This window comes from Neodiprion pinetum, chromosome 4 (genome assembly GCF_021155775.2).
Source record: "Neodiprion pinetum isolate iyNeoPine1 chromosome 4, iyNeoPine1.2, whole genome shotgun sequence".
NCBI classification, from domain to species: domain Eukaryota; kingdom Metazoa; phylum Arthropoda; class Insecta; order Hymenoptera; family Diprionidae; genus Neodiprion; species Neodiprion pinetum.
Genome location: NC_060235.2, coordinates 19114178 through 19140731, shown reverse-complemented (window position 1 = coordinate 19140731; position 26554 = coordinate 19114178). Strand labels below are relative to the sequence as shown.

At 39.0% G+C, this 26554-nt stretch overlaps 1 protein-coding gene across 16 annotated transcripts in view; it reads left to right on the top strand.

The window, feature by feature from the left end:
* Positions 1-11614, top strand: part of pHCl-1 (pH-sensitive chloride channel 1) — a 105475-nt gene extending 93861 nt beyond the window's left edge. For 7 of the 16 annotated variants that reach the window (XM_069135080.1, XM_046620293.2, XM_069135077.1 and 4 more), the window contains 2 exons: positions 1147-1281; positions 2009-11614. In XM_069135080.1, the coding sequence (XP_068991181.1) occupies positions 1147-1281; positions 2009-2155 (282 nt within the window). In that variant the 3' untranslated portion in view covers positions 2156-11614. The remainder of the gene's footprint in view (positions 1-1146; positions 1282-2008) is intronic. The other 9 variants (XM_046620296.2, XM_046620294.2, XM_069135078.1 and 6 more) reach the window with 3 other exon arrangements.
* Positions 11615-26554: the final 14940 nt, after the last annotated feature.

Here is a 26554-nt window from a genome sequence, read left to right as displayed (position 1 = left end):
ACTGATTCATTGTTTCCAAACGAATTACTTACTCCAGAGTAGGTAGAATTCTCAACGTCTTATAAAATTACTCTAACTATGTATCAGGTGGTAGGTTTCGATAAAATAAAATACACGATAAAATTTGTTATGTCTACATACAAATATACGTGTATCTACTATTCATGAAACAATTTTGCAGTCAGATATTTTCCAGGATATTTAGGTGAAGCAGTTATTGTGAATTGTGCAGAAATATTACAAAAGCTTGTTCAATTGAACATTCAAATACATTTGAAACTATTATTTTAACGATCGGATAACGCGCCAGTTATTTGGATTCTTCGGTATAAAATTATAGACAATTCTTAGAACGAACTAAAATATTCAACTTTAACACCGGCCAAACTTGAAATTCATTATTTTCTTCAGTTCTTCTATTAGCTATGAAATACTGTTTGATGATAACAAAAATTTGGCTACCCTTCAGCCAGTTAATTCGTTAAACAGAAAATAAATAACTACAGATAGGGACAAATATAATGCATTTCTTACTCTCGTTTTGTCGATTCGTTTATTTTTTTTTTTATACATACGACAATGATGATAATTTTGAAAAATTTTCACACCAGTTTGCCGTAAAGAATTCTTATCCGTAGTTGTTCGTGAATTATGAGGCCTTGAGTTGAAAAATCCATACTATCTTGAATTAGGGGATGGAAGAAAAAATTTTCGAAAACATGTATTCGAGGATTCAATTGAAAACCGAAACCTCAATCTGTACGATATAGCAGTGCTAAAAAAAAAATGTAGATACTATGCTGCGGCAGCATGTAAATTGTAATTGGATCTGTAAAATATAACGCATGCGTGAATTTTTTCGAAAAAATTCAGAACCAGAAGAAAAAGTAGAACACGTTTACGATACATAATTACAGAATATCAAATGGGCGATCCGATTTTTCAAAAAAAAAAAAAAAAATAAGTAAAAATAAAAATAACAAGAAGCAAAACTCGGCTAGCGATAACGATACTGATTATAAAAAAACGTACACAGGGGAAAAGAAAAAAGAAAAAAAAAATAGTAAAAATTTTTTCGAGCGAAAAATCACGGATCGCTCAAGTTCGAGTGAAATATAATTTTCTGCCACGGAGACCCTGTCACAGGGCGACAAGAAACGGGAGGGTGGCGGTGCAACGGTACCAGGTGGCGGAGGAGGGGCGCCGAATGAAATCGTCACCTGCACAAATTGCGGACCAAATCCATGCACGCACACAGCTACGAACGGATGTGCAGCCGAGGTATGCATCAACCCTTACCACACATACAATCATCTCACCCCTGCCTGGACGCAGTCTTTACGACATCCGGTTCAACCATTTAGCCGCATGGTTAAATCTTCGAATTATACGCGTTGAAGATTTTTAATTTATTTATCGTACACACGTCAACTTCGAAATTGCGAATGAAATTCTCTGCTGATTTATTGAAGAAATTTTATTTCGCGTCAGAGTTACAGAATAAAAAATGTTGGAAATATAGTTTAAAAGCAGAATGTATTCTAGGTTAGGTTAGGTCAGTTCGTATATCGTATTTATTGATAAAGAAAGGTAGTGTTTTGACACATTCTTTACTCTGTGTTAATTTTGCTTTTACGAAACATCGGCCTAGATAGTTAGCGAAATCCCTAGCCATGTTGCTTTGCCGTGCTTGATAAGAATTTTTAGCAATGAATTTTCAGGTACTGGAATTACATTCTAAATTTGAACCATTTCATATACGATCGATTCGACTGTCTGGAATTTTTACCGGGAGATTATAGAGAAATCGGAAAATCCTTTGCATTGATTTTAGATGAGTAAAGTTGGCCGCTCATCTAGTTCCGAACTAAGGACGAGTGCTGCCAACGTAAAAATAAGCGTGAAATTTCTCTATAATTACCCAATGGTCAATGTACATGTTTAGCTGTAGAGTTGTGATTCAATGTGTAGATGTTGCGTGAAACGACACTGTAATGACCCTGAGTAGTGCTGCTTTGTGCAGGTGAGAAAAAAGGAGCCGCCGCATCCGATAAGAGTGGCAAAAACGATCGACGTCATAGCGAGGATCACGTTTCCGACAGCCTACGCGGTGTTCCTAATATTCTTCTTCATCCACTACAAGGGATTCTCCTAGACTCTGGTTAATCTACGGTTGAAAATACAACGACGAAATTTCAAACCCTGAACGAGTTACGCGGATTATGCACGGAACGTACCGATTTGTGGCCGGCACGCTTTGCGAAGATTAATTATCGACGAGTCGATAATTGCTGGCAATATCACGTTTTACCGAAGAAAAGCGAAGAAGATTAAAACAGTATACCGCGCGAATTAAAATCAACTCGTTCCTGATGCGTTACTTATACACATACACACGTGACATTATTATAATAGCAATAAGAATTATACAGTGCGTACGCATACCTAGTATAAATTATACCTATACATATATATATATATAATAATAATGATAATGAACAGTTCGTATATGATTGAAATGCGAAAAAATATACCGACGTAACTAGAAGAAGGAAAGACCGAAATTAAATGTGAACGAATCGAAACCATTGTGCAATAAATGCTTGATTTAAAGAGAAAACACCGAAAACAAAAGGAACATCGGGCAAAATGTATTTCATGGACCATTATAATTTACGGTATCGTAATAAGAGCGCCACTTTACAATTACACTTTACACTCACAGTATAATATAATGTCATGTGTATATTATACAATTACATATGCACAGATATAATGCGTAAGTTGCGGTAGTTATCGATAATATAAAAATAAACTTAAGAGGAAGAAGTTTGATAATCTTACGTCGAATTATTCGATTGTTATAGGTGACATACTACGTCACACGCATAAATATATGACGAATAATCCCACGCAGCGTTAAGAATTATGAAAATGTAACGAGAATTTTGACGAAATTATTTTCAAAATACTTTGATCTGAATACTTTCAAAATCCTATATTTCTGAACAACTCGGTGACAAATTCTTCTTTTCTGAAGAAGAATTTCATTTGACGGATAATGTATGATAACTTGTAATAAAGGAAGCATAATCGCATGATTTTATAGTAGCGAGCTTTGAAAAATATTACGCGACTTAGATTTCAACGGATTGTTGATAATTGCATCATATTTTACACGTGGATTACACTCGATGATCGGCAATACAAATTGTACTATTTAATATGATAAATGATACGGAACCGCAATTGATATTATATGATTGTTGTAATATTGCCCATATAAATATCGGTGAAAATTAATTACACGTTATAATAGCCTTAACTGTTGCGGCAAAAAGTGCTTGATCAATTATTCGATTTTAGTAGTCTATAACAATTTGTCGACTGTCGGAACTACGAAAAGTAAAAATTGGGGAGTAGAAAAATAACGGAAATAGTCAAATTTGTATAATGTATGCATTTTTCGCAAACACTGTACGTGTATAATGTGAAAATAGTGAAACGTAACCTAAAACTTCCCGTACGCGTTTATACGGTTCGAATATTTTCATTTACAATCGCGGCGACAAAACGTCATAATAATTGGTACAATATAATGCATCGCGATACGGTTCACAACAAATGCGGGCGAAATTTGAAAACTTTCACCAGATTCTAAACTTGTACATACTAATATTTATAATATTTTATCGAAAAGAATAAAGTTTTTGATAATTCATAATTATCGATAAAATAAATAATGAAGGTTCAACCTGTACTCTGAGTCTTGTAATGTACGGGGATATTGAGGGACGGGTGATGGTCAAGCTGTCGATCAAGTAATATTGGCACGACACGACGCAACACGATTGATTTTGCGCACTACTTGCAGCCTTATAAATAAATGTTAATAAGGGTGAGAAACAAAAAAAAAAAAAAAAAAAAAACCATAGCAAATACTCGACGAAAAGAACCAGAAACTGAAAGGAGAGATTTCAAAAATTAAATTAAAATTCGTCATCACATTTGCTAAAATTAATTTTAATAATAATATTAATAATGATGATAACAATTTACTATATAAATATCATAAATCAATTAATCACAAAATACGTGCATATAAATAAGGATACAATGAAAGTAAAGAAAGAAAATACCAAAGAAACAATTATTATGTGGTGCTTTTTAAACGCTACGCTTTACATCCAAAATATATAAATAGTAAATGAATGATAAATAAGCTTGAGTATTATATAATATGGTAAAAAAAAATTACTAACGAAATATTATAATATAAAAGGAAAATTATGAAATTTTATTTCTGTAGCTTGAGTTATTACCGATTATGGTTATTGTCACTATCATTATCACTTTCGAACTTATCACGAACGTCATTACTGAAAGCCATACGTACTGTTTGTACCCAATATGTTACAGCAATATATATTAATACACAGACCAATCAATCCGCATATGAAAACAATGTTTGCATTGAATAGCTTAATGATAATTGATATAGTATTAGAGATTTTAGTATGTAGGGTGAACGAAGAAGGATGGTAGAAAAGTAAGAAAGAAAGAAAGAAAAAAAAACAAAACACGTATAAGTCTCTAATTTTAAGTTACAATTTTACATTTCAAGATTATATTGTATAATATCCGTATATACATATGAATACCTTGCACGAAATTGACTGCCAAAAACCACGTTCGAAAACAATAGAAACATACAATACGACACAAACGGGAAACAAGAAACAGAAAATATTCGGTTCGAGCACAGATCCATTTTTCACTTGATTATAATCGCGTAGAAAGTACGTATTCCTTTTAGAAATTTTTCAATATGTACGTAATTACCGCGTTTGAAATCTGACGCTAATGTGTAAGATAGTAGATATTCACGGTATCAAAACTGCTAGATATTTACGTAGAGAAACAATGTCGAACTTAAGAAATGTCGAATTACAATCGCACATATACTTATATATGGGGCATTATTTTTCACGTGTTTTGATGTTTTGGCAATTTTTCATGTCATGTTGCTTGATAACGTCCAAGTTCGCGAGTTTTTCAGATTTTTGTCACTGACGTTGATTGTAAAAATGAACCAATGTTTTCCCGAATCAGGCGATAGGGTATAAGAACCGTTTGTGGCCACCATTGAATGTTTTACTTTTTTCTTTTATTATAAATCCATTCAATTATCGGGTATTAATTCATTGCGAAAAAATCCCCTGCATGTAATATCGAACAGAACTCTTTGATAATCAATTCTGTTAACAAATCAATATTAACAGTGATCAGTGCTGATTCAACAGTTTTGTACTATTTGTGATCACGTCCTCATTTACGTGCAATTGGTATGCCCAATAGCCAAAAAACGGTGTACATTGATTTCATGTAAATTTCGGTGAATTTATCTCGAAAACTCAAGTTCGTTTCAAATTTTCTAGCAATTTATTAGCAATCGCAAGCTGAAAATTTACATTGCACACTCCGTATAAATGTCTGTGTGAAATACGTTTTTCTAGCATATGATATATCACTTATTTGTTTCATTATTATTTGATAAACTCATTACTTACGTTTTCGAAATATAAAAATCAATTAGAATTATATCATAATACCTGTGCACTTAGCTTTCAATATACCGCACCTTAAATAAATGCTGAAAAAATTTAGAAACTTCTTGATCTATAGAAAATACGAATGTATATTATGCAGGTATAATTAAATACATAACAAAATGTCGCGATCTATGCATAAATTGGCGGTAATTATAGGTATATCTTTAAATACTCATCGTTTAACAAAAAAAGATCTCTCTCTATATATATTAAATTATATTAATATGATACGATATAGGTATGAACAGTGAATATTAGAAAGTACGTATGATAAATATATACATGTATGGAATATTAGACGTGTCCCTAAGGATCTGATATCGAATTTCAATGTTGCACTCCTCAAATTGGTTCGAAATAATTAATGAAAAATTGTGCATTTTTTCCCTTCATATTTACCCAACCCTAGAAAGCCTTACTTATTCTCGAAAGAAAAGCATTAAGTTTTCGAGGTTCTTAATCGAAAGCGCGTATTGGGTTCAAGAAAAAAAAAAAAAAAACCGTACAAAATTTTCTAAGAAAGGAAATGAAGGTAAAGTCCTTCTTATGAGAAAAAGGAAATTCTTATTCTTATAAAAAGGAAGATGAAGTCGTCGTCATTTATAATATCTCCTCATTATTTCTTACGATAAATTCCCTTTTTGCTTAAGACCAATCCAATTGAGATCCTTGATTGCTCAGAAGTTTGGATTCACTAGTCGAAATTCCTTGCCGCACTAAAAGTTAGACAGCCGAGTCAAAAATAGAGATAGCCAAATTTCCCAGTGGCATCTTGAAGGAAACAAATACACCTTCATTTTACTTTTTTACAAAATTTTGTACGGTTTTTCTTGAACTCGGTAGACATTTTTGAATAAAAACCTCGAAAAATAAATGTTTTTCTTGTGAGAAAAATTAAAGCTTTCTAGGGTTGGGTAAACATGGAAGGGGGAATAATATGCGACAATTTTTTAAAATTATTTTGAACCAATTCGAGGGATGCGACCATCGGAATTCGATTTCACTCTTCTTAAGGACAGGCCTAATAGAATATGCATATACTTTTCTTACATTAATGCATCCATCCAGAGAAATACCTTTGCGCTAGAATTTCAAGGAATATCCATAACTAGCATCATTTACACGTAACGGCGCATTCTACGAGGTATAAATCAAAATCGAAGATCGAGATTTTGGATTTGCTCTATAATGTTTGATATGAAAGTATTGGTAAAAAATAGAGCTCAATTGAGAGAATAAAATTTCAATATTCCCTGTCTAAAATATTATTTCCGGAGGACCCGTTTTCTAAAATGTGAAAAAATTTAGAAAAATCTATTAAAATGCAACAATGTTTGTTAGTAGATTCGAAAAATGGAGCTTTCATTATATCAAAATATATACTAGTTTGCGAAATGATAAATGTCAGGAAAAGCGATTCGTGGAATAAATTTAAAAAACTAAAATGAAGAACATTTTTTTCAAATAATGCGGATAAAACAAAGATTTTGGGAAATCAAAAAAGAAGGTATACGTATATTGTGATATCAAATATTTGCCAATCATAAAGATATATTATCAATATTAAAAGTGAAGTACCTCTTACTGTAACGTATTTTACTGGAGCTTTCAGATTTTTTTACAGATTACAGACAATGGCCGCTTCGGAAATAGCGGATTAAATCGTATATCAGATAGGGGTTGTATAACATTAAATGGCGTTCCGTTTTTCGACTCGTACATTCATGTAAAAAATTGTACAGTAAGTAAATCAGATATCTTAACTTCCGATCTTGATCGATATCTCGTGGAATACCCCATACGTAAGATATTCGTTTCTAATTTCATCGAAACAAAAGTTTCCTAACCGTCTGTTAGTTGACAGAAAAAATCAAATAGCGAAATTATTTGTCCGTTATTTATATTTTTGTATTTATTCGATAAGCGATTGAATTTCTGAAAATCGATCATGTATAAAATTTCAAAGGATTCACATTCGGTGCATCAAAATTGTCCTTTTCTTTACTTTTCCACATATTCACTTTGATTTTTATCCCCCTCCCCAATTTAGATGAGGTGAAGGAATTCCGCAAGCCGCATTGATTTAGACATTATTATAGAATACGGTAAATCTTTTCACAAATATCTTAATTACATAGTGTAACAACATAAACTTGTGTATAAAGAATTCGAATACAAAATTATCGTGTATCCGCATCACATGTGCACACACATTAAACGTTGTAAGTATAATGAAATTTCAGCTATACGCTGTCGGTATAAGCGCACGTTTGAAATTGTTCATTTTTTTTTTTTTTTTAAATTCTATATCCATAAAATTTTTCTAGAGCCTATGAAAAATGGTACATGCATAAATATCGTTTCCTATCATACATATTTACACAGACACGCGTAGGGTAATGTACTTGTGTAAAGACGTAAATTAATTCTTGTCGATCAATTAAGATATACAAACGATAACACTGGTGTCGCGATAAGAAAATCACACAACGAATATTGCGTAGTAGCTTGAAAGAATGTAAGGGAAGCGATCTGTCAAGAAAAATACACAACATTGTTAGCTTGAAGACTTAAAAAGAAAATGGCTTAATCAGCAATTACTTAGAATTTACACAAAACCAATTCAAAGTTGTATGAATGTTGGGTAAGAGGAACGAACGTTATATAGATATTCAAACGTATATTTGTAATTATAACGTAGGAAGCATGAGCTATATACATAATATAAAAAAGAGTAATTAACGGATAGCAAAAAGTAAAGAAAATAAAATAGAAGCAAACAAGCTTGAGTGATTAATGGTATGGCTTTTTTAACACAACGCTTGACGGAAGTGATGAAATTGTTGGAGCTACTTTCTGAATACGTGAATATTTATAAAAAGGTCTTACCCAGGATGAAAATTTTCCGTTTCCTGAGTTTGATTGATTTTTTTTTTCCAATTGCCCTTATAACTTTTTTGCTCCTGCAAATTTTTTCTCCACAATCGAGCTAAATATCGATTAAAGATTTCACTAAAACTTGACAACTTTTCATACAGTAATAAGCGTAGTAAAGTTCCTCTGAAATTGTTATGCTTGAGATATAAAAAGCAGCGGCTATAATTCCTTTTCATGCTTATCAGAAGTCTTTTTTTCATCCTGCCTTCGCAAAGTTCAAGCCAGATATTTCGTTATTACTTCCGAGGTTACCGAAAATACAATTCGAATTATTTGCAGTAGACATTTTGTCAAGGAAAAATTTATCGCCCTCGGAGAATGGGTAAATTTTTTTTCTGAAAAGGTGCATCATACTTAGACTAGAATATTTTTCTATTGGACAGAATACAAGAAGAAAATCTCAGTTCCAAATGTCTTTTATATTATTTTTATTTCCATCATTTCTATTACATCATTCTGGGTAGCAGCCAAACTACAATTTGACTCTGCGTGTAATCTTTAAACCCAAATCTGTCGAAACAATTTTATACACGTTACCCCCAAACGCTCTAAAATCACACGCTAAATTATGCGTTAGTTGATTAGACATCATCCATAATTAATGCTCTTTGGACCAAAATGTTATATTTAACTAATCCAACGAAAAAAGGAAATTAGTATGTTGTGTTACAAGTGCGGAAAGTGAGTGATTTCCGATGAGTGTGAAGTTTGCGACGTGAGTCGCAATAGGCAAATGCTGCGTTCGCATGATTCAGATATTGCCCATTCACACGTGTGACATATGTGATTTTTTCCAACACCTTTGAAGGAAAGTTTCATTTGAGGAGCAATAAAGGTGCCACAGACAGTGTGTAAAATTTGGGTTGGGTGATTAATTGATAATACAATGCGTAAAGTCAAGTTATTTGAAAGTGCGCTTGCGTTAAAGAATACCGTAGTGTTTAAAACCGAGCATTTCAGCTGTGCGCATGCGCCAACATCTTTTACCGCACTGTCTGAAAATGGGGCACTTTACAATCGAACTTTCCAAGCAGGTGTGGAAAATAATATTTTTCTCCTTGCATTAGCTGCACCAATTAACTAGGCTGTGGTTCAAATCAACCAATTGTATGCTTGTATATCTCGTAAGTTAAGCATAGGAACAAAAGCTATACTAACATTATTATATTGTTGTTATGCCGTATATTATACATATACTTATATTATATTGTACGTTATGAATTATTATTATTATGACCATTATCATTATCAATACTGTTGTTTGATTATATATATATATATATATATATATATATTCGTTTATTACATGTTACAACTAATTATTGTGTGGAATTATATATCTTGCGAATGAATTGATGTTATTATGTGAAATTGTTTTTATGTATACTGCAGCAAATGATTGACAGTAACGTATTGTCATACAAATTATACCAATAATAATACGAAAGTTGAATCAAATCAGGTTTTTTTCTTTCTCTGTATCGTTTGTAAATTTTCATCGTTGTTATATTCGTTGCTGGGCAGTCGATTGTTACATGACATCTTAGGTAAATTATATACACTGTTTACATCATTCTGTTTGTATCGACCATAGATTTATTTGAAGAGTATTGTAAGGAAAATAAGATTTTTATTCTATTAGTATGTGATTCGTTTTGTTTTGTCTTGATTACGATACATTATATATTTAGTATAATCTAATATATAAATGATAATTAATATTGTGTTCTGCGCAATATGCTGCCAATGATAATGGCAAGGACAATTCCGTATGTATAGTAATAATTATCTGATATGTTGATACATAATATGTACGTATTAAGGCAAGAATCAAGGGACGATAATTAAAGAATTGAAAAGACAAGCTTAAAAGAGAGAAATAAAATTAACGAACGAAGAAATATATACGAAAAAGACAAAATCACCAAAGCTTGTTTTGATAAATCGTCATCTAGTAATATTGCTACGTTCAATAGTCAAGTTTTTTTTCTTCCATTTTTTCTCATATCTTGCACGCATCGCACGAAAACACAGCTCGATTGTAATTGCAATTTGTCAAATAATTGAGTGTGTAACTATACTATTATAAAGATGTATCGACGTCGTTGAGAAATTGAAAAACAAGAACAAAAAATATTGTAGTTCTAAAGGAAGGAGAAAACCTCATACATAACAGTAATAATAATCTACATTTATCCAATTTCCAATACTATTCTTGTTATTTTTGTACTTTTTTCACTGCACTGGCGAATATGTGTCTAATCTTTCTCTCATACTCTACTCGCTCTGTCTGTTTATCTCTCTTTCTCTCTTTCTATTTCTTATACGTTGGCACCGAACTACATACTTTCGGTCAAACAATGAACTCGCAAACTCAGAAGTAAAAACGGAGAAATCTTACGGACTTTGATAGCTTTTTAGAGAAAACAATATTAGCTTTCCTATTTCTTTGAGTGAACATTCGAAAAGCAAGGACATTGGAATGCTTAACGACAAAATACTAGAATGAAATAAAAGTTTCTTATATAATGTGAAATTATGTAGTTCTTTGAAATTCCATACATTTATAAATATGTATATAATAGTATATTGTGTTACAAGTGTGGAAAGTGGATGATTTTCAATGAGTGTGAAATTTGCAACGTGAGCTGCAAAGGCAAGCGCTGTAATTACACAAATGAGATATCGCCCATCCGTACGTGTGGCATACGTTGTTTTTTCCAAAAATTGTGAAGGAAATTTTGATTCGAGAAGAAGCGAAGGTACCGCTGATAGCATGTAGAATTGAGGTTAGGTAACTCAAGCTGATTGCCACAGTGTATAAAATTGAGTTATTCGAAAGTGCTCATGCATCAACGAAAGCCCTAGTGTGTAAAATACAACACTTTACTTGTACGCATGCGCCAACGTCGTTTTACCGTACTTTTCAGGAATGGCGCACTTTACGCACACCCATACACTTCGAAAATCAAACTTTCCAAGCAGGTGTAGGAAAGATAAATATGGAGCAAAAAAAAAAAAAAAGATAAACAATATGGAAAAATACGAAAAGAAAATAGAAATAATCAATTGTCAAGACAAGCCTTATAGATATAGTCAGCAAGTGGATATTATTACGTAATTAATAATTATATGATATATGCATAATTATAAATATTTAATAGTATATATAAATTATACATTGAATCAAATTTTACTATTACGATACTATATTAAATTGTATTATTCTGCACTTCTAAGTACCCAATAAGTTTGGATCTAAACTAAAGTGTGGATATATTGCAGCCTGTGATTTAAAACGAAATATAAAATATGGTGTGAACAAAAACAATATTGTTCCGAAACTTGAAACCGCAGACACATATAACGATTGATAAAAATTATAATCACCGAGTATTTTATAACAAGCATTATGATCAAACTCTCAACGGTTTGTTGGAATATCCGGTGTAATCAGGAAGCGTGTGAAGCACAGAAATATAAACGGCTTTTGCAAATAACGTCAAGATGCTGAATAATCCCTTTACATTATACAGACCTATATAGAAATATGAATTACAATACGATGTAAAAAATATTGCTATTGTGAAATGCGTGGAAACGCGTGCTCTATTATAAATTCACAAACACTCTATGTACAGCCGATTGATCCGCACTATATTACATACATACGTTATAATACATATTTAATAACCTTACGGTAACACGGGATTTCTTAATGGTGAGCGCGAATTTATTGATTGTAAGTAATAATCATTATTAATTTATCGGCTGTGTTTGTATGTACATGATTAAATATTAAACTACGGAACATAGATAAGATAATACTGATCAACGTGCACAGTGGTTTATTATTAATTTTCTTGAACGGCCCGCCACGCATGAATAATTTGAAATTTTCATTTCGTCCCTGATTCTATATTTTTTGTAAAGGTTTTTTGGCTTTGCAAGAAAGTTATAAGCCTGTCAGTGAGGATTTTCAATTCAATGTTTTTTGGATATGAGGGTATTGTTGCTGGTACTTATTTGGATGCGAATTATCATTTTGGTAATTTCCAAATTGCAAAGTATATTCTTCTAGATGTATTCCACTTTGATGTACTTGGTGCAGGGTATTTGTACACATGGTGTGTTGGAAAACACCCTCCATCGACGTGTTTTGCAGGAGGATTCAAGTAGCCGCAATCTGAGGTCGCTATAAGGGTCGAATCAAAAGTTACAGCCGCAAACAAGAGGTACGCAAAACTAGATTTCGTACATCCTCAGCTGTTGATTCTACAATCTTCCAGATGCCCTTATTTGGTTTCCTGATGGTCCAATTATTCTCATAGGGTTCTAGGTATCTAGTTGGGTCGATTACGAAAAAAAAGAATATTTTCGGCGTTGAAATTCGCAATGAAACAAGCTGAATTCTTTGAATTTTGTCGGTGGAACTTTGGCTAACTTTGACCGATACTAAAATGACTTCGTCGGATCACTGTATCGACGTACGAATTTTGGGAAAGAAAATCGATTACGCGCGGTTTGAAGTCGCTGTCAGCGTCAGATAACGGGATGCAGCCGAATAACGAAAATTATTTACGTATTTTCTTCGACGTCCATCAGCTGTTGATTCGACGTTGTTGTAGATGTTTCTGAAGCTTCCGACGGGTCTATACAATATTATGTCGTGTCAATCTATTCGCTGGTACAGCACCTTTGTTATTCGAATTCACAGAGAATGCGAAACTTCATCAGACTTGGTCTGCAAATTTTGACGATTCTAGATAGTAATGAAATCAGGTGGTTGATGCACGTTATCGAAATAATATTCCGGAAATAATCGATAGCACACAAATCAAATCCACATCGACCAGCGAAACAAGAGTTTTAGCCAGAATACAGAATATTTTCATCGTTATTTTTCTGCTGTTCGCTCTACGCTCTTTTCGCTGCGTTCTTCGAGTTCCTGAGTTCCTGGGGGTCCAATAAGTCAGGAAATGGTCATACAAATCGGATCTAAGACCAAAAATTTTCCGCTCCATAATTTTGATCAAGATGAAATGGATGCTCCGTGTACGAGACGTTATTTAACGCAGTGTCCTGAATTGAAGGCCTAAAAAGGTGACTGTTGGCGATTTTTTTTTATAGGTAGATACAGAATGAAGCTTCTTAAAACTTCGAGTTTCTTTTAACTCATATTTGAAAGGTACGAGCAAAAATTTTTATCATCGAACTGTCGTAGAATGGCATTGTTATTAGCTGACCCGTCAACTGAAGAATATATCTTTAGACAACGGCTGACCATCGAAAGACCTAGTCTCATGAGTCTGGAATCGGCAGGAAAGATAAGGTGCGTATTTCTTGTCTGAAATGTAAAAACTAAAATCATCATAGGTACATCATACATCATACATTCGTAGTATTGAAGTTCGAAACTAAAGTTTGGATGTTCGGATGTTCGGATGTTAAGAAAGTAACGTCACCAAAAATTTTTTTTCTCTGACTTCATCGATCTATAGTAATCGTCGGTGACGAAAAATAGGTAGTCAAATTTCTCAGTCTGGAAACAACCGCGCAGTAGAGCGGACGTATGAGAATCGCGCTCCGCAGATTTCGAGTACCGGGTTCTCTATCTCCTGAACCCTGCGCTCCGGGTTCGCTTCCTGGTGCAACTCGAGTTCCAGGACAAGCGCCCCGTAGTTTCTACGCTCCAGGTCCGCTTCCTGGTGAAACTCGACTTCCAAGACAAGTGCTCTGTAGTTTCTGCACTCAAGGTCCTTTACCTGGAGAAACTCGACTTCCAGGATAAGCGCTCCGTGGTTCCTGCGCTCCAGGTCCTCTACCTGGAGATACTCGACTTCAAGGACAAGCGCTCCGCAGTTTCTGTGCTCCAGGTCCTTTGTCTGGAGAAACTCAACTTCAGAGACAAGTACTCCGTCGTTCCTGAGCTCCAGGTCCTCTACCTGGAAAAACTCAACTTCAGGGACAAGCGCTCCGGGGCTGCTAACTGTGATGTCGACGATCGACTTCGAACCGGTGGCTTCCATGCTCCAGGTTGGGGCGTCTCCCGTGTTTATGGGCCAGAGGTCGAGTCTGGCCAAGAACTCAGCCACGGTCTCGCCCCTCTCATCCCATCTATCGGATCCCCATAGCGGTGACTTCGCGATAAAGTCGCCTTCTATGAGGATTCTACCCCCCCCCCCCCCCCCCCGCCGCCCTGACTGCCTCCTCGAGGCCGTCCAGCTGCATCTCCAGGGCTTGCGTCGTCGTGTTGGGCGAGAAGTAGCAGCTGAAGATACTTGTGCTGCTTACTCTCACCCACACGAAGCCTTCGCCTCTCCCACCCAGCATCAGGCTGCTGGTCAGGTTTCGCGTTCCTAGGATAGCCGCGTCCCCCCTCGTGTCCACCAGCCAGTTACCTTACTTCCCTGCTAGGCTCGGATACCAGCAGTATACTGGCCTCCATGGTCGCAGCAGTTTGGGTAACCAGGTCCTGGGCGCCCCGGCTCCTGTTCAGATTTACCTGGTGTATGCCCACCGCCGGCTGAGCCCCAGGCCTGGTCTTCCCTCTTACGTATGGCATGGTGACGGTGACTGTACCTTCCCGAGTCGCCTTCTGAACCCGACCTCGCGGTTGGTCGGCGACAGGAACACCTACACCGGTACCCTGTCCTGTCTCGTGACCGCACTTTCCCTGGCCTTGGCGCATCTAGGACCGCTCCCCTGTTGTGCCTGTCTTTTACCTTGGCCAGCTTCTCTTTGATGACTGAGCACCTCCCGCTGCCCGCGAAGTGATCGGCCCTCCAGTCTCTCTGACGGCACGGCGCACACTTTGGGCTTCCTTGAAAGGCGGCTTCTTTGTGGCCCGCCTCACCAAACTTCCTGCAGTTGTTCAAGCGGTCAATGCCAACGCAGTCCGCGCTCATGTGGCCAAAACCTTGGCACCTGAAGCAGCGTTCTAGGCTGATTCGCTCCTTGATCCTGCAGCTCATCCAGCCAACCTTCACCTCACCCACCGCGAGGATCTTTCTCGCCGACCGATCCGGGAAACGCACTAGGGCTATCTGGGTGCCACTGTACCCCTTCCGCATCCTGATCTCGTTTCCCAGCTCCGTATTTAGGATGTCCGCTAGGGCCTTGCCCACCTCTTGTGCCTCGGCGACCTCGTCGAGGTCCCGGACTTCCACCGTAAGTGCGGGCTCAAGGGCCGTGACTTTGGCTCCTTGGCCTAGCACACCGGCCACGGCATCTCTGAGGGCTTGAGCCCCCGTGCTACTCCTCTTAAATTCCACCAGGATGTCACCGCCCCTGGTCCTTTTCACGGTGGCTATTTGGGCCCCGCCTTCTCGGGATCCACCTACCCTTTCACCTTTCTTAGCACCTCGGTATAGAAAGCCCCTCCTCCTGCGGCCTTAATGAGGACCGCGTCTGGCCTCACCGGCTTCTTTCTACCGGTCTTGAGCGTAGCCAGCTGGCCCTCGCCCCGCCGCCTCTCCTGTCTCTCTTCGTTTGCTCCAGCGGCGCCCTTCTTCTGCCTGGAGCGAACCCTCTTTGTGGCCGTCTTCCAGCTCTCGGCAGCGTTGGATTGGCCCCCTTCCGGGTTTCTGTCATCCTTCGGTCTCGTCTCCTGGCACGGCCTCTTTTCAACTGTCCCCGCGCACGGGAAGGTTTGTTTCCTCTTGGCCGTGCCCTGTACTCCTGCTTCAGTGCCGCCAACCGCTGGAACTTCTGGAACCTCCGTCTTCGTGGCCTTGATTATGCTAACGGGGTGTTCCCCGTCCTTTGTGGCCAACTTTTCCGAGGCCCATTTCCAGCCTCTCCCGACCTGCCTCATTGTCAGAGCGGCCTTGGCTGTCATCCCCTTGAGCTCGACGTGGGCGTTCTTGTGCTCTTGCGTGAATCTGTGCATCTCAGTTATCACGCAGTCCAGTTTATTGACCGCCGTGTCAACTTTCCCCCTCTCGCCGGCCAGCGGCTGGCTGCCAGTATTTCTGAATACCGAAGCGAGGTTGATGATCATCGCAACCCCGCCCAGAAATCCTTTCCCTGCTGCTCGGCCTGGTGGCCTGGCCTTGGGTATCGCCCCCCTGGTCGCTGACGATCGTGTCTCCGCCCCGGCCGGTGTCTCCTTCGGCGTCGACTGGCACGTATCAGGGCCCATGGTCTCCATGGCTCCAATTATTTCCCTTGACGCTGTTAGCCTCAGTGACTACTGACCAAGGTCCTCGCCCAGTGCGACCAGTTGCCCGATCAGGGTCATTGGCGGAGATCTCGATATGCTGTCCCTCCTCGCGAAGGAATCAGCCGCTCTTATCTCGAGCTCCTTCCTTCTACTCTCTTCATCATGTTTCAGGTTTTATTTTTGTTTTATGGAATCCATATTGCATAATTTTGATTTTAACGACGGTTCGGCCATCATGGCAGCTGCACCTCGGTGCAGCATCTATCCCCGCCGGAAAAAGCCCTCCCCCCTTTCGCATAGAAGCTGCTGTCAGCTTGTCGGGTGTTCGACCCTATCCATGCGATCCCCTCTACCCCCCTACCTCTTTCGAGTCTTCCGTCCGGGGATTTCCCTGTCAATCCGAGTCAATGTAGGCTGCCATTCGGGTAAGACCTGTCCGCAGTTACCCTACCGGACTTCGGGTATATAGAAATACTGACCGGGTCATCTTCCACGCATGCACCCGAGACCCCATGATTCAACCCCCTGATTGGCTCCAGCCAGCTGCGAAGAGCGGATTTCCCACTTTGGGTATATGGTTTATGCCACAGCGGCCCGGTGAAGGTACTGACATTTTCGGCAGCCCTGGTCGGTCGGCACACTATTCTTACCTTAGTTAGTCTCAGGGGGATATCCCCAGGGACCCCGACCACATGCTCTCATCAACCATTCATACCATCATTCATACACCCAGCCCCAAGAGGCTGGGTCAGCTGGTCTTAGTGGATACTCGTCTGGAATCACTTTCGACCTGGAATTTTGGAGTCCTGTGGCGTTGAATCCTCTGGATTCATCGCGACGATCAAGGCCCTACGACGTAGGGGACCCTACCCTACCCTACCCTACCCTACCCTACCCTACCCTACCCTACCCTACCTCCTACCCAACCCAACCCTTCCCGCCCCTCGCCGCCCGATCGATTTCTTTCGCATAATTACGTCGGGATAGCGCATGAAAGAATTTGTTTCTGCACTTTTCAAAATCTCGAAAATTTTCGCAAAAAATGAAGAGGGGTTAGCCTTACTTTTTTTCATTTTTGGAGCCGAAAATTTCTGGTCTCAGATTCGATTTGTACGACCCTTTCCTGACTAATTGGATCCCCAGGAACTCAGAGAACGCAGCGAAAAGAGCGTGGGATCAACAGGAAAAAAGTTACGGAGGAAAATGCGCCTGCTGAAAAATGTCGAAATCTGAGGTTCTGGTTTTTTGGCTGTAACTTTTTATCCGCTGCTCGCAGCGTATCAGGACTACGCTCAATCAATTTGTCTCGCAAAATTGCGTCCGAATAGTGCCAGAAAAAATTTATTCCAGCACTTTTCAAACATTAATCCTCACGTAATATTTTTGATGTGTTCTGATACTGAAAATATTTATTGCTATTCCAGGTACAACCCGAGGTGGTTATCGGTGGTTGTTCGAGGTGGTTGGCGATTGTTGGAGGTGGTCGGAGGTGGATGAGGAGGAGGACGAACTGAACTGAGTCTCAAAGCCCTGTTGACATAAAAGCAGCTATTCGATAGAAATTATAGTTTATAGTTTACACAGCCCATTACATGATATTTCATTATAAATAAATATGTTTCAATGTATTTAGGAATAATTTATCAAATATACAGAAGTCATGTGCAAATAATAAATGAATTGATTCGACCGCAGTTTGATGTATTCATTAGAGCTTTAATAATAAATTTAAGCTTTGTTACTTCTTTTATTTTATTATGGATAATCAAAAACATTTCCGACTAATCGTGCTGTGGAAGCATGGGGATTAAACCAAATGTAGCAAAAGATTAGAAACAGTGTATGTAGAGTACGGGTATTTTTCTAATAATGCAAATAGAATAGAATACCACGCCTTGCGAATTAGCTTTCCAGTCAGAGATGAATGATGAATTTTAAGGACTGCATTATCGTCGTTGAATACTCTATGCCTCATGGGAAAAGAAAATCTGTAACGACAAACTTGATGCACCGGATCATCGTCGACTTTAACTTTTGAAATGTCCTACCATTTCCGAACACCTCCAACCATCCTATTTACCTATATTACCAGATTAGCTATGATATGAAAAGAGAAGAATTATTCATTTCGAAATGGGATTCTATTCGAGGCGCGCTCGACGTATTCCATGACATTAGTATTCATAATTATTCCAACAACTTTTCATTTGCTCTCTCGATCTTGAATTTTCATAGGCATAGAATCGAAACGTTGTTTTAGCTGGTCACAAGTGAAGTATCTGCGTTGGGTGGAGGAGCAGAATTGTTTTTCGAAAAGTATTCGGATGGAAAAAAATTCAGAGTAACTGTAATACATCACGGATGCGTTAATTTTGAACGAGATGAAACGGATGCTTCGTATATGAGACAGTATTTAACGCTGCGTAGTGATTTAAAGACCTAGAAAGGTGATAGGGAGAGAAAGAACGACGCTTCTTAACATTTCGAGTGTATTTTAACACACATTTGAAAGATGGGAACGAAATTTTTCATCATCCAACTGTCGCAGAACGGCAGCGTTATTAGCCGAGCCGTTCACTGAAGAATATATCCTCAGTCAACGGCTGACCATCGGAGGGCCTGGCCGCTTGAGTCTGGAATCGGCAGGAGAGATGAAGTGTGTATTTCTTGTATGAAACGTGAAAACTAAAAGCATTATACATCATATCATATCATCATACATCGTACACCATACATCATACACCATACATCATACATCATACATCGTACATCATACATCATCATACATAGTATCAAAGTTCGAAACCATAGTTTGGATGTCGGACGTTCAGAAAGTGACGTCACCAATTCGAAATCAGCTAGTCGAATTCCTCAGTCTGGAAACAACCGCGCAGTAGAGCGGACGGATGATAGTCGCGCTCCGCAAATTTCGAGTACCGGGTTCTCAACCTCCCGGATCCCGCGCTTCGGCTCCGCTACGTATTTCGAGTACCGGGTTCTCAACCTCCCGGATCCCGCGCTTCGGGTCCGCTACGCGGTGAAACTCGACTTCCAGGATAAGCTCTCCGTGGTTCCTGGTTCATGTTTGCAATAAATTATTTCAATTCGTTTTTCGCGCAACCCCAAATTCGGTAGCCGTCAGTCCGCTAATAAAATTTCTCGACTTCCAGGATAAGCGCTCCGTGGTTCCTGGTTCATGTTTACAATAAATTATTTCAATTCGTTTTTCGCGCAACCCCAAATTCGGTAGCCGTCAGTCCGCTAATAAAATTTCTCGACTTCCAGGATAAGCGCTCCGTGGTTCCTGGTTCATGTTTACAATAAATTATTTCAATTCGTTTTTCGCGCAACCCCAAATTCGGTAGCCGTCAGTCCGCTAATAAAATTTCTCGACTTCCAGGATAAGCGCTCCGTGGTTCCTGGTTCATGTTTACAATAAATTATTTCAATTCGTTTTTCGCGCAACCCCAAATTCGGTAGCCGTCAGTCCGCTAATAAAATTTCTCGACTTCCAGGATAAGCGCTCCGTGGTTCCTGGTTCATGTTTACAATAAATTATTTCAATTCGTTTTTCGCGCAACCCCAAATTCGGTAGCCGTCAGTCCGCTAATAAAATTTCTCGACTTCCAGGATAAGCGCTCCGTGGTGCCTGGTTCATGTTTACAATAAATTATTTCAATTCGTTTTTCGCGCAACCCCAAATTCGGTAGCCGTCAGTCCGCTAATAAAATTTCTCGACTTCCAGGATAAGCGCTCCGTGGTTCCTGGTTCATGTTTACAATAAATTATTTCAATTCGTTTTTCGCGCAACCCCAAATTCGGTAGCCGTCAGTCCGCTAATAAAATTTCTCGACTTCCAGGATAAGCGCTCCGTGGTTCCTGGTTCATGTTTACAATAAATTATTTCAATTCGTTTTTCGCGCAACCCCAAATTCGGTAGCCGTCAGTCCGCTAATAAAATTTCTCGACTTCCAGGATAAGCGCTCCGTGGTTCCTGGTTCATGTTTACAATAAATTATTTCAATTCGTTTTTCGCGCAACCCCAAATTCGGTAGCCGTCAGTCCGCTAATAAAATTTCTCGACTTCCAGGATAAGCGCTCCGTGGTGCCTGGTTCATGTTTACAATAAATTATTTCAATTCGTTTTTCGCGCAACCCCAAATTCGGTAGCCGTCAGTCCGCTAATAAAATTTCTCGACTTCCAGGATAAGCGCTCCGTGGTTCCTGGTTCATGTTTACAATAAATTATTTCAATTCGTTTTTCGCGCAACCCCAAATTCGGTAGCCGTCAGTCCGCTAATAAAATTTCTCGACTTCCAGGATAAGCGCTCCGTGGTTCCTGGTTCATGTTTACAATAAATTATTTCAATTCGTTTTTCGCGCAACCCCAAATTCGGTAGCCGTCAGTCCGCTAATAAAATTTCTCGACTTCCAGGATAAGCGCTCCGTGGTTCCTGGTTCATGTTTACAATAAATTATTTCAATTCGTTTTTCGCGCAACCCCAAATTCGGTAGCCGTCAGTCCGCTAATAAAATTTCTCGACTTCCAGGATAAGCGCTCCGTGGTGCCTGGTTCATGTTTACAATAAATTATTTCAATTCGTTTTTCGCGCAACCCCAAATTCGGTAGCCGTCAGTCCGCTAATAAAATTTCTCGACTTCCAGGATAAGCGCTCCGTGGTTCCTGGTTCATGTTTACAATAAATTATTTCAATTCGTTTTTCGCGCAACCCCAAATTCGGTAGCCGTCAGTCCGCTAATAAAATTTCTCGACTTCCAGGATAAGCGCTCCGTGGTTCCTGGTTCATGTTTACAATAAATTATTTCAATTCGTTTTTCGCGCAACCCCAAATTCGGTAGCCGTCAGTCCGCTAATAAAATTTCTCGACTTCCAGGATAAGCGCTCCGTGGTTCCTGGTTCATGTTTACAATAAATTATTTCAATTCGTTTTTCGCGCAACCCCAAATTCGGTAGCCGTCAGTCCGCTAATAAAATTTCTATAACTTCATAATCTTCTTATAATCTTTCTGGTAGATTATATCGATAAAAAAATTATATCAAACCTTACACATTATTTTTGATTTGTTCTCATGCCGAAAATATTTATTAGTATTCGAGGTATAACTCGAGGTGGTTGGCGGTGGTCGTTGGGGGTGGTTAGGGGTGGTTGCGGGTAATCTCGGTGATTCAGGAAGAGGTGGACGAGGATTTGTGCTCGGTGAGTAAAACACTTTTATAATATTTGATGGCAATTATAATTATATTTTATCTAAAATATTTCAAACTAGTCATGTTACATTAAATTATTTCAATTCATTTTCCGCGCAAGCACATATTCAGTAGCTATGAATAAGCTTATACAATTCATTATATTAATAATTAATTAATTAATCAATTCCTCAATTATAATAATCCTTACACAATATTTTCGATGTGTTCTTATACTGAAAATATTTATTACTATTCAAGGTATAACCTGAGGTGGTTGAAGGTGGTCGGAGGTGGACGAGGAGGAGGACGAGGAGGACGAGGATTTGTGCTGGGTGAGTAAAACACTTTTATAATATTTGATGGCAATTGTAATTATATTTCATCTGAAATATTACAAACTTGTCACGTTTACAATAAATTATTTCAATTCATTTTTCGTGCAAGCACATATTCAGTAGCTATGAATAATCTTGTACAATTTATTATATTATTAATTAATTAATCAATATTCTTATAATATTTGATGGCAATTGTAATTATATTTCATCTGAAATATTACAAACTTGTCACGTTTACAATAAATTATTTCAATTCATTTTTCGTGCAAGCACATATTCAGTAGCTATGAATAATCTTGTACAACTAATTATATTATTAATTAATTGATTAATTACATTAATCCTTACACAATATTTTTGATGTGTTCCTATACTAAAAATATTCATTACTATTCCAGGTATTACCCGAGGTGGTCGGAGGTGGACCAGGAGGAGGACGAGCTGGACGAGGAGGAGGACCAGGTGGACGAGGAGGAGGACGAGGTGGACGAGGAGGAGGCGGGGTGGGTCGTGGGAGAGGACCTCTCCTCTCCTCAGAGGAGGGGAGGGGGAGGGGCGGGGAAGGGGGAGAGGTGGGCGGGGAGGGGGAAGGGAAGGGGAGAGGTGGGTGGCGGGGAGGGGGAGGGGGAGGGGAAGGGGGAGGGGGAGGGGGAGGGGGGAGGGGGAGGGGGAGGGGGAGGGGGAGGGGGAGGGGGAGGGGAGGGGGAGGGAGGGCGGGAGGGCGGGGGGGGGGGAGAGTGGAGGACGGATGTCAATGCGAGCCCGTTAGAATTAATAGAGCAGAACGCCCCCCCCCCCCCCCCCCCCCCGCCCTCCCACTCGCCCTCCCTCCCTCCCTCCCGCCCTCCCTCCCTCCCCCTCCCCTTCCCCCCCTCCCCCTCCCCCTCCCCCTCCCCGCCACCCACCTCTCCCCTTCCCTTCCCCCTCCCCGCCCACCTCTCCCCCTTCCCCGCCCCTCCCCCTCCCCTCCTTTGAGGAGAGGAGAGGTCCTCTCCCCCTCCCCCCGCCCCTCCCCCTCCCCTCCTCTGAGGAGAGGAGAGGTCCTCTCCCACGACCCACCCCGCCTCCTCCTCGTCCACCTCGTCCTCCTCCTCGTCCACCTGGTCCTCCTCCTCGTCCAGCTCGTCCTCCTCCTGGTCCACCTCCGACCACCTCGGGTAATACCTGGAATAGTAATGAATATTTTTAGTATAGGAACACATCAAAAATATTGTGTAAGGATTAATGTAATTAATCAATTAATTAATAATATAATTAGTTGTACAAGATTATTCATAGCTACTGAATATGTGCTTGCACGAAAAATGAATTGAAATAATTTATTGTAAACGTGACAAGTTTGTAATATTTCAGATGAAATATAATTACAATTGCCATCAAATATTATAAGAATATTGATTAATTAATTAATAATATAATAAATTGTACAAGATTATTCATAGCTACTGAATATGTGCTTGCACGAAAAATGAATTGAAATAATTTATTGTAAACGTGACAAGTTTGTAATATTTCAGATGAAATATAATTACAATTGCCATCAAATATTATAAAAGTGTTTTACTCACCCAGCACAAATCCTCGTCCTCCTCGTCCTCCTCCTCGTCCACCTCCGACCACCTTCAACCACCTCAGGTTATACCTTGAATAGTAATAAATATTTTCAGTATAAGAACACATCGAAAATATTGTGTAAGGATTATTATAATTGAGGAATTGATTAATTAATTAATTAATAATATAATAAATTGTATAAGCTTATTCATAGCTACTGAATATGTGCTTGCGCGGAAAATGAATTGAAATAATTTAATGTAACATGACTAGTTTGAAATATTTTAGATAAAATATAATTATAATTGCCATCAAATATTATAAAAGTGTTTTACTCACCGAGCACAAATCCTCGTCCACCTCTTCCTGAATCACCGAGATTACCCGCAACCACCCCTAACCACCCCCAACGACCACCGCCAACCACCTCGAGTTATACCTCGAATACTAATAAATATTTTCGGCATGAGAACAAATCAAAAATAATGTGTAAGGTTTGATATAATTTTTTTATCGATATAATCTACCAGAAAGATTATAAGAAGATTATAAAGTTATAGAAATTTTATTAGCGGACTGACGGCTACCGAATTTGGGGTTGCGCGAAAAACGAATTGAAATAATTTATTGTAAACATGAATCAGGAACCACGGAGCGCTTATCCTGGAAGTCGAGAAATTTTATTAGCGGACTGACGGCTACCGAATTTGGGGTTGCGCGAAAAACGAATTGAAATAATTTATTGTAAACATGAACCAGGAACCACGGAGCGCTTATCCTGGAAGTCGAGAAATTTTATTAGCGGACTGACGGCTACCGAATTTGGGGTTGCGCGAAAAACGAATTGAAATAATTTATTGTAAACATGAACCAGGAACCACGGAGCGCTTATCCTGGAAGTCGAGAAATTTTATTAGCGGACTGACGGCTACCGAATTTGGGGTTGCGCGAAAAACGAATTGAAATAATTTATTGTAAACATGAACCAGGAACCACGGAGCGCTTATCCTGGAAGTCGAGAAATTTTATTAGCGGACTGACGGCTACCGAATTTGGGGTTGCGCGAAAATTGAATTGAAATAATTTATTGTAAACATGAACCAGGAACCACGGAGCGCTTATCCTGGAAGTCGGGAAATTTTATTAGCGGACTGACGGCTACCGAATTTGGGGTTGCGCGAAAAACGAATTGAAATAATTTATTGTAAACATGAACCAGGAACCACGGAGCGCTTATCCTGGAAGTCGAGAAATTTTATTAGCGGACTGACGGCTACCGAATTTGGGGTTGCGCGAAAAACGAATTGAAATAATTTATTGCAAACATGAACCAGGAACCACGGAGAGCTTATCCTGGAAGTCGAGTTTCACCGCGTAGCGGACCCGAAGCGCGGGATCCGGGAGGTTGAGAACCCGGTACTCGAAAGACGTAGCGGAGCCGAAGCGCGGGATCCGGGAGGTTGAGAACCCGGTACTCGAAATTTGCGGAGCGCGACTCTCATCCGTCCGCTCTACTGCGCGGTTGTTTCCAGACTGAGGAATTCGACTAGCTGATTTCGAATTGGTGACGTCACTTTCTGAACGTCCGACATCCAAACTATGGTTTCGAACTTTGATACTATGTATGATGATGTATGATGTACGATGTATGATGTACGATGTATGATGTATGATGTATGGTGTATGATGTATGGTGTACGATGTATGATGATATGATATGATGTATAATGCTTTTAGTTTTCACGTTTCATACAAGAAATACACACTTCATCTCTCCTGCCGATTCCAGACTCAAGCGGCCAGGCCCTCTGATGGTCAGCCGTTGACTGAGGATATATTCTTCAGTGAACGGCTCGGCTAATAACGCTGCCGTTCTGCGACAGTTGGATGATGAAAAATTTCGCTCGTATCTTTCAAATGTGTGTTAAAATACACTCGAAATGTTAAGAAGCGTCGTTCTTTCTCTCCCTATCACCTTTCTAGGTCTTTAAATCACTACGCAGCGTTAAATACTGTCTCATATACGAAGCATCCGTTTCATCTCGTTCAAAATTAACGCATCCGTGATGTATTACAGTTACTCTGAATTTTTTTCCATCCGAATACTTTTCGAAAAACAATTCTGCTCCTCCACCCAACGCAGATACTTCACTTGTGACCAGCTAAAACAACGTTCCGATTCTATGCCTATGAAAATTCAAGATCGAGAGAGCAAATGAAAAGTTGTTGGAATAATTATGAATACTAATGTCATGGAATACGTCGAGCGCGCCTCGAATAGAATCCCATTTCGAAATGAATAATTCTTCTCTTTTCATATCATAGCTAATCTGGTAATATAGGTAAATAGGATGGTTGGAGGTGTTCGGAAATGGTAGGACATTTCAAAAGTTAAAGTCGACGATGATCCGGTGCATCAAGTTTGTCGTTACAGATTTTCTTTTCCCATGAGGCATAGAGTATTCAACGACGATAATGCAGTCCTTAAAATTCATCATTCATCTCTGACTGGAAAGCTAATTCGCAAGGCGTGGTATTCTATTCTATTTGCATTATTAGAAAAATACCCGTACTCTACATACACTGTTTCTAATCTTTTGCTACATTTGGTTTAATCCCCATGCTTCCACAGCACGATTAGTCGGAAATGTTTTCGATTATCCATAATAAAATAAAAGAAGTAACAAAGCTTAAATTTATTATTAAAGCTCTAATGAATACATCAAACTGCGGTCGA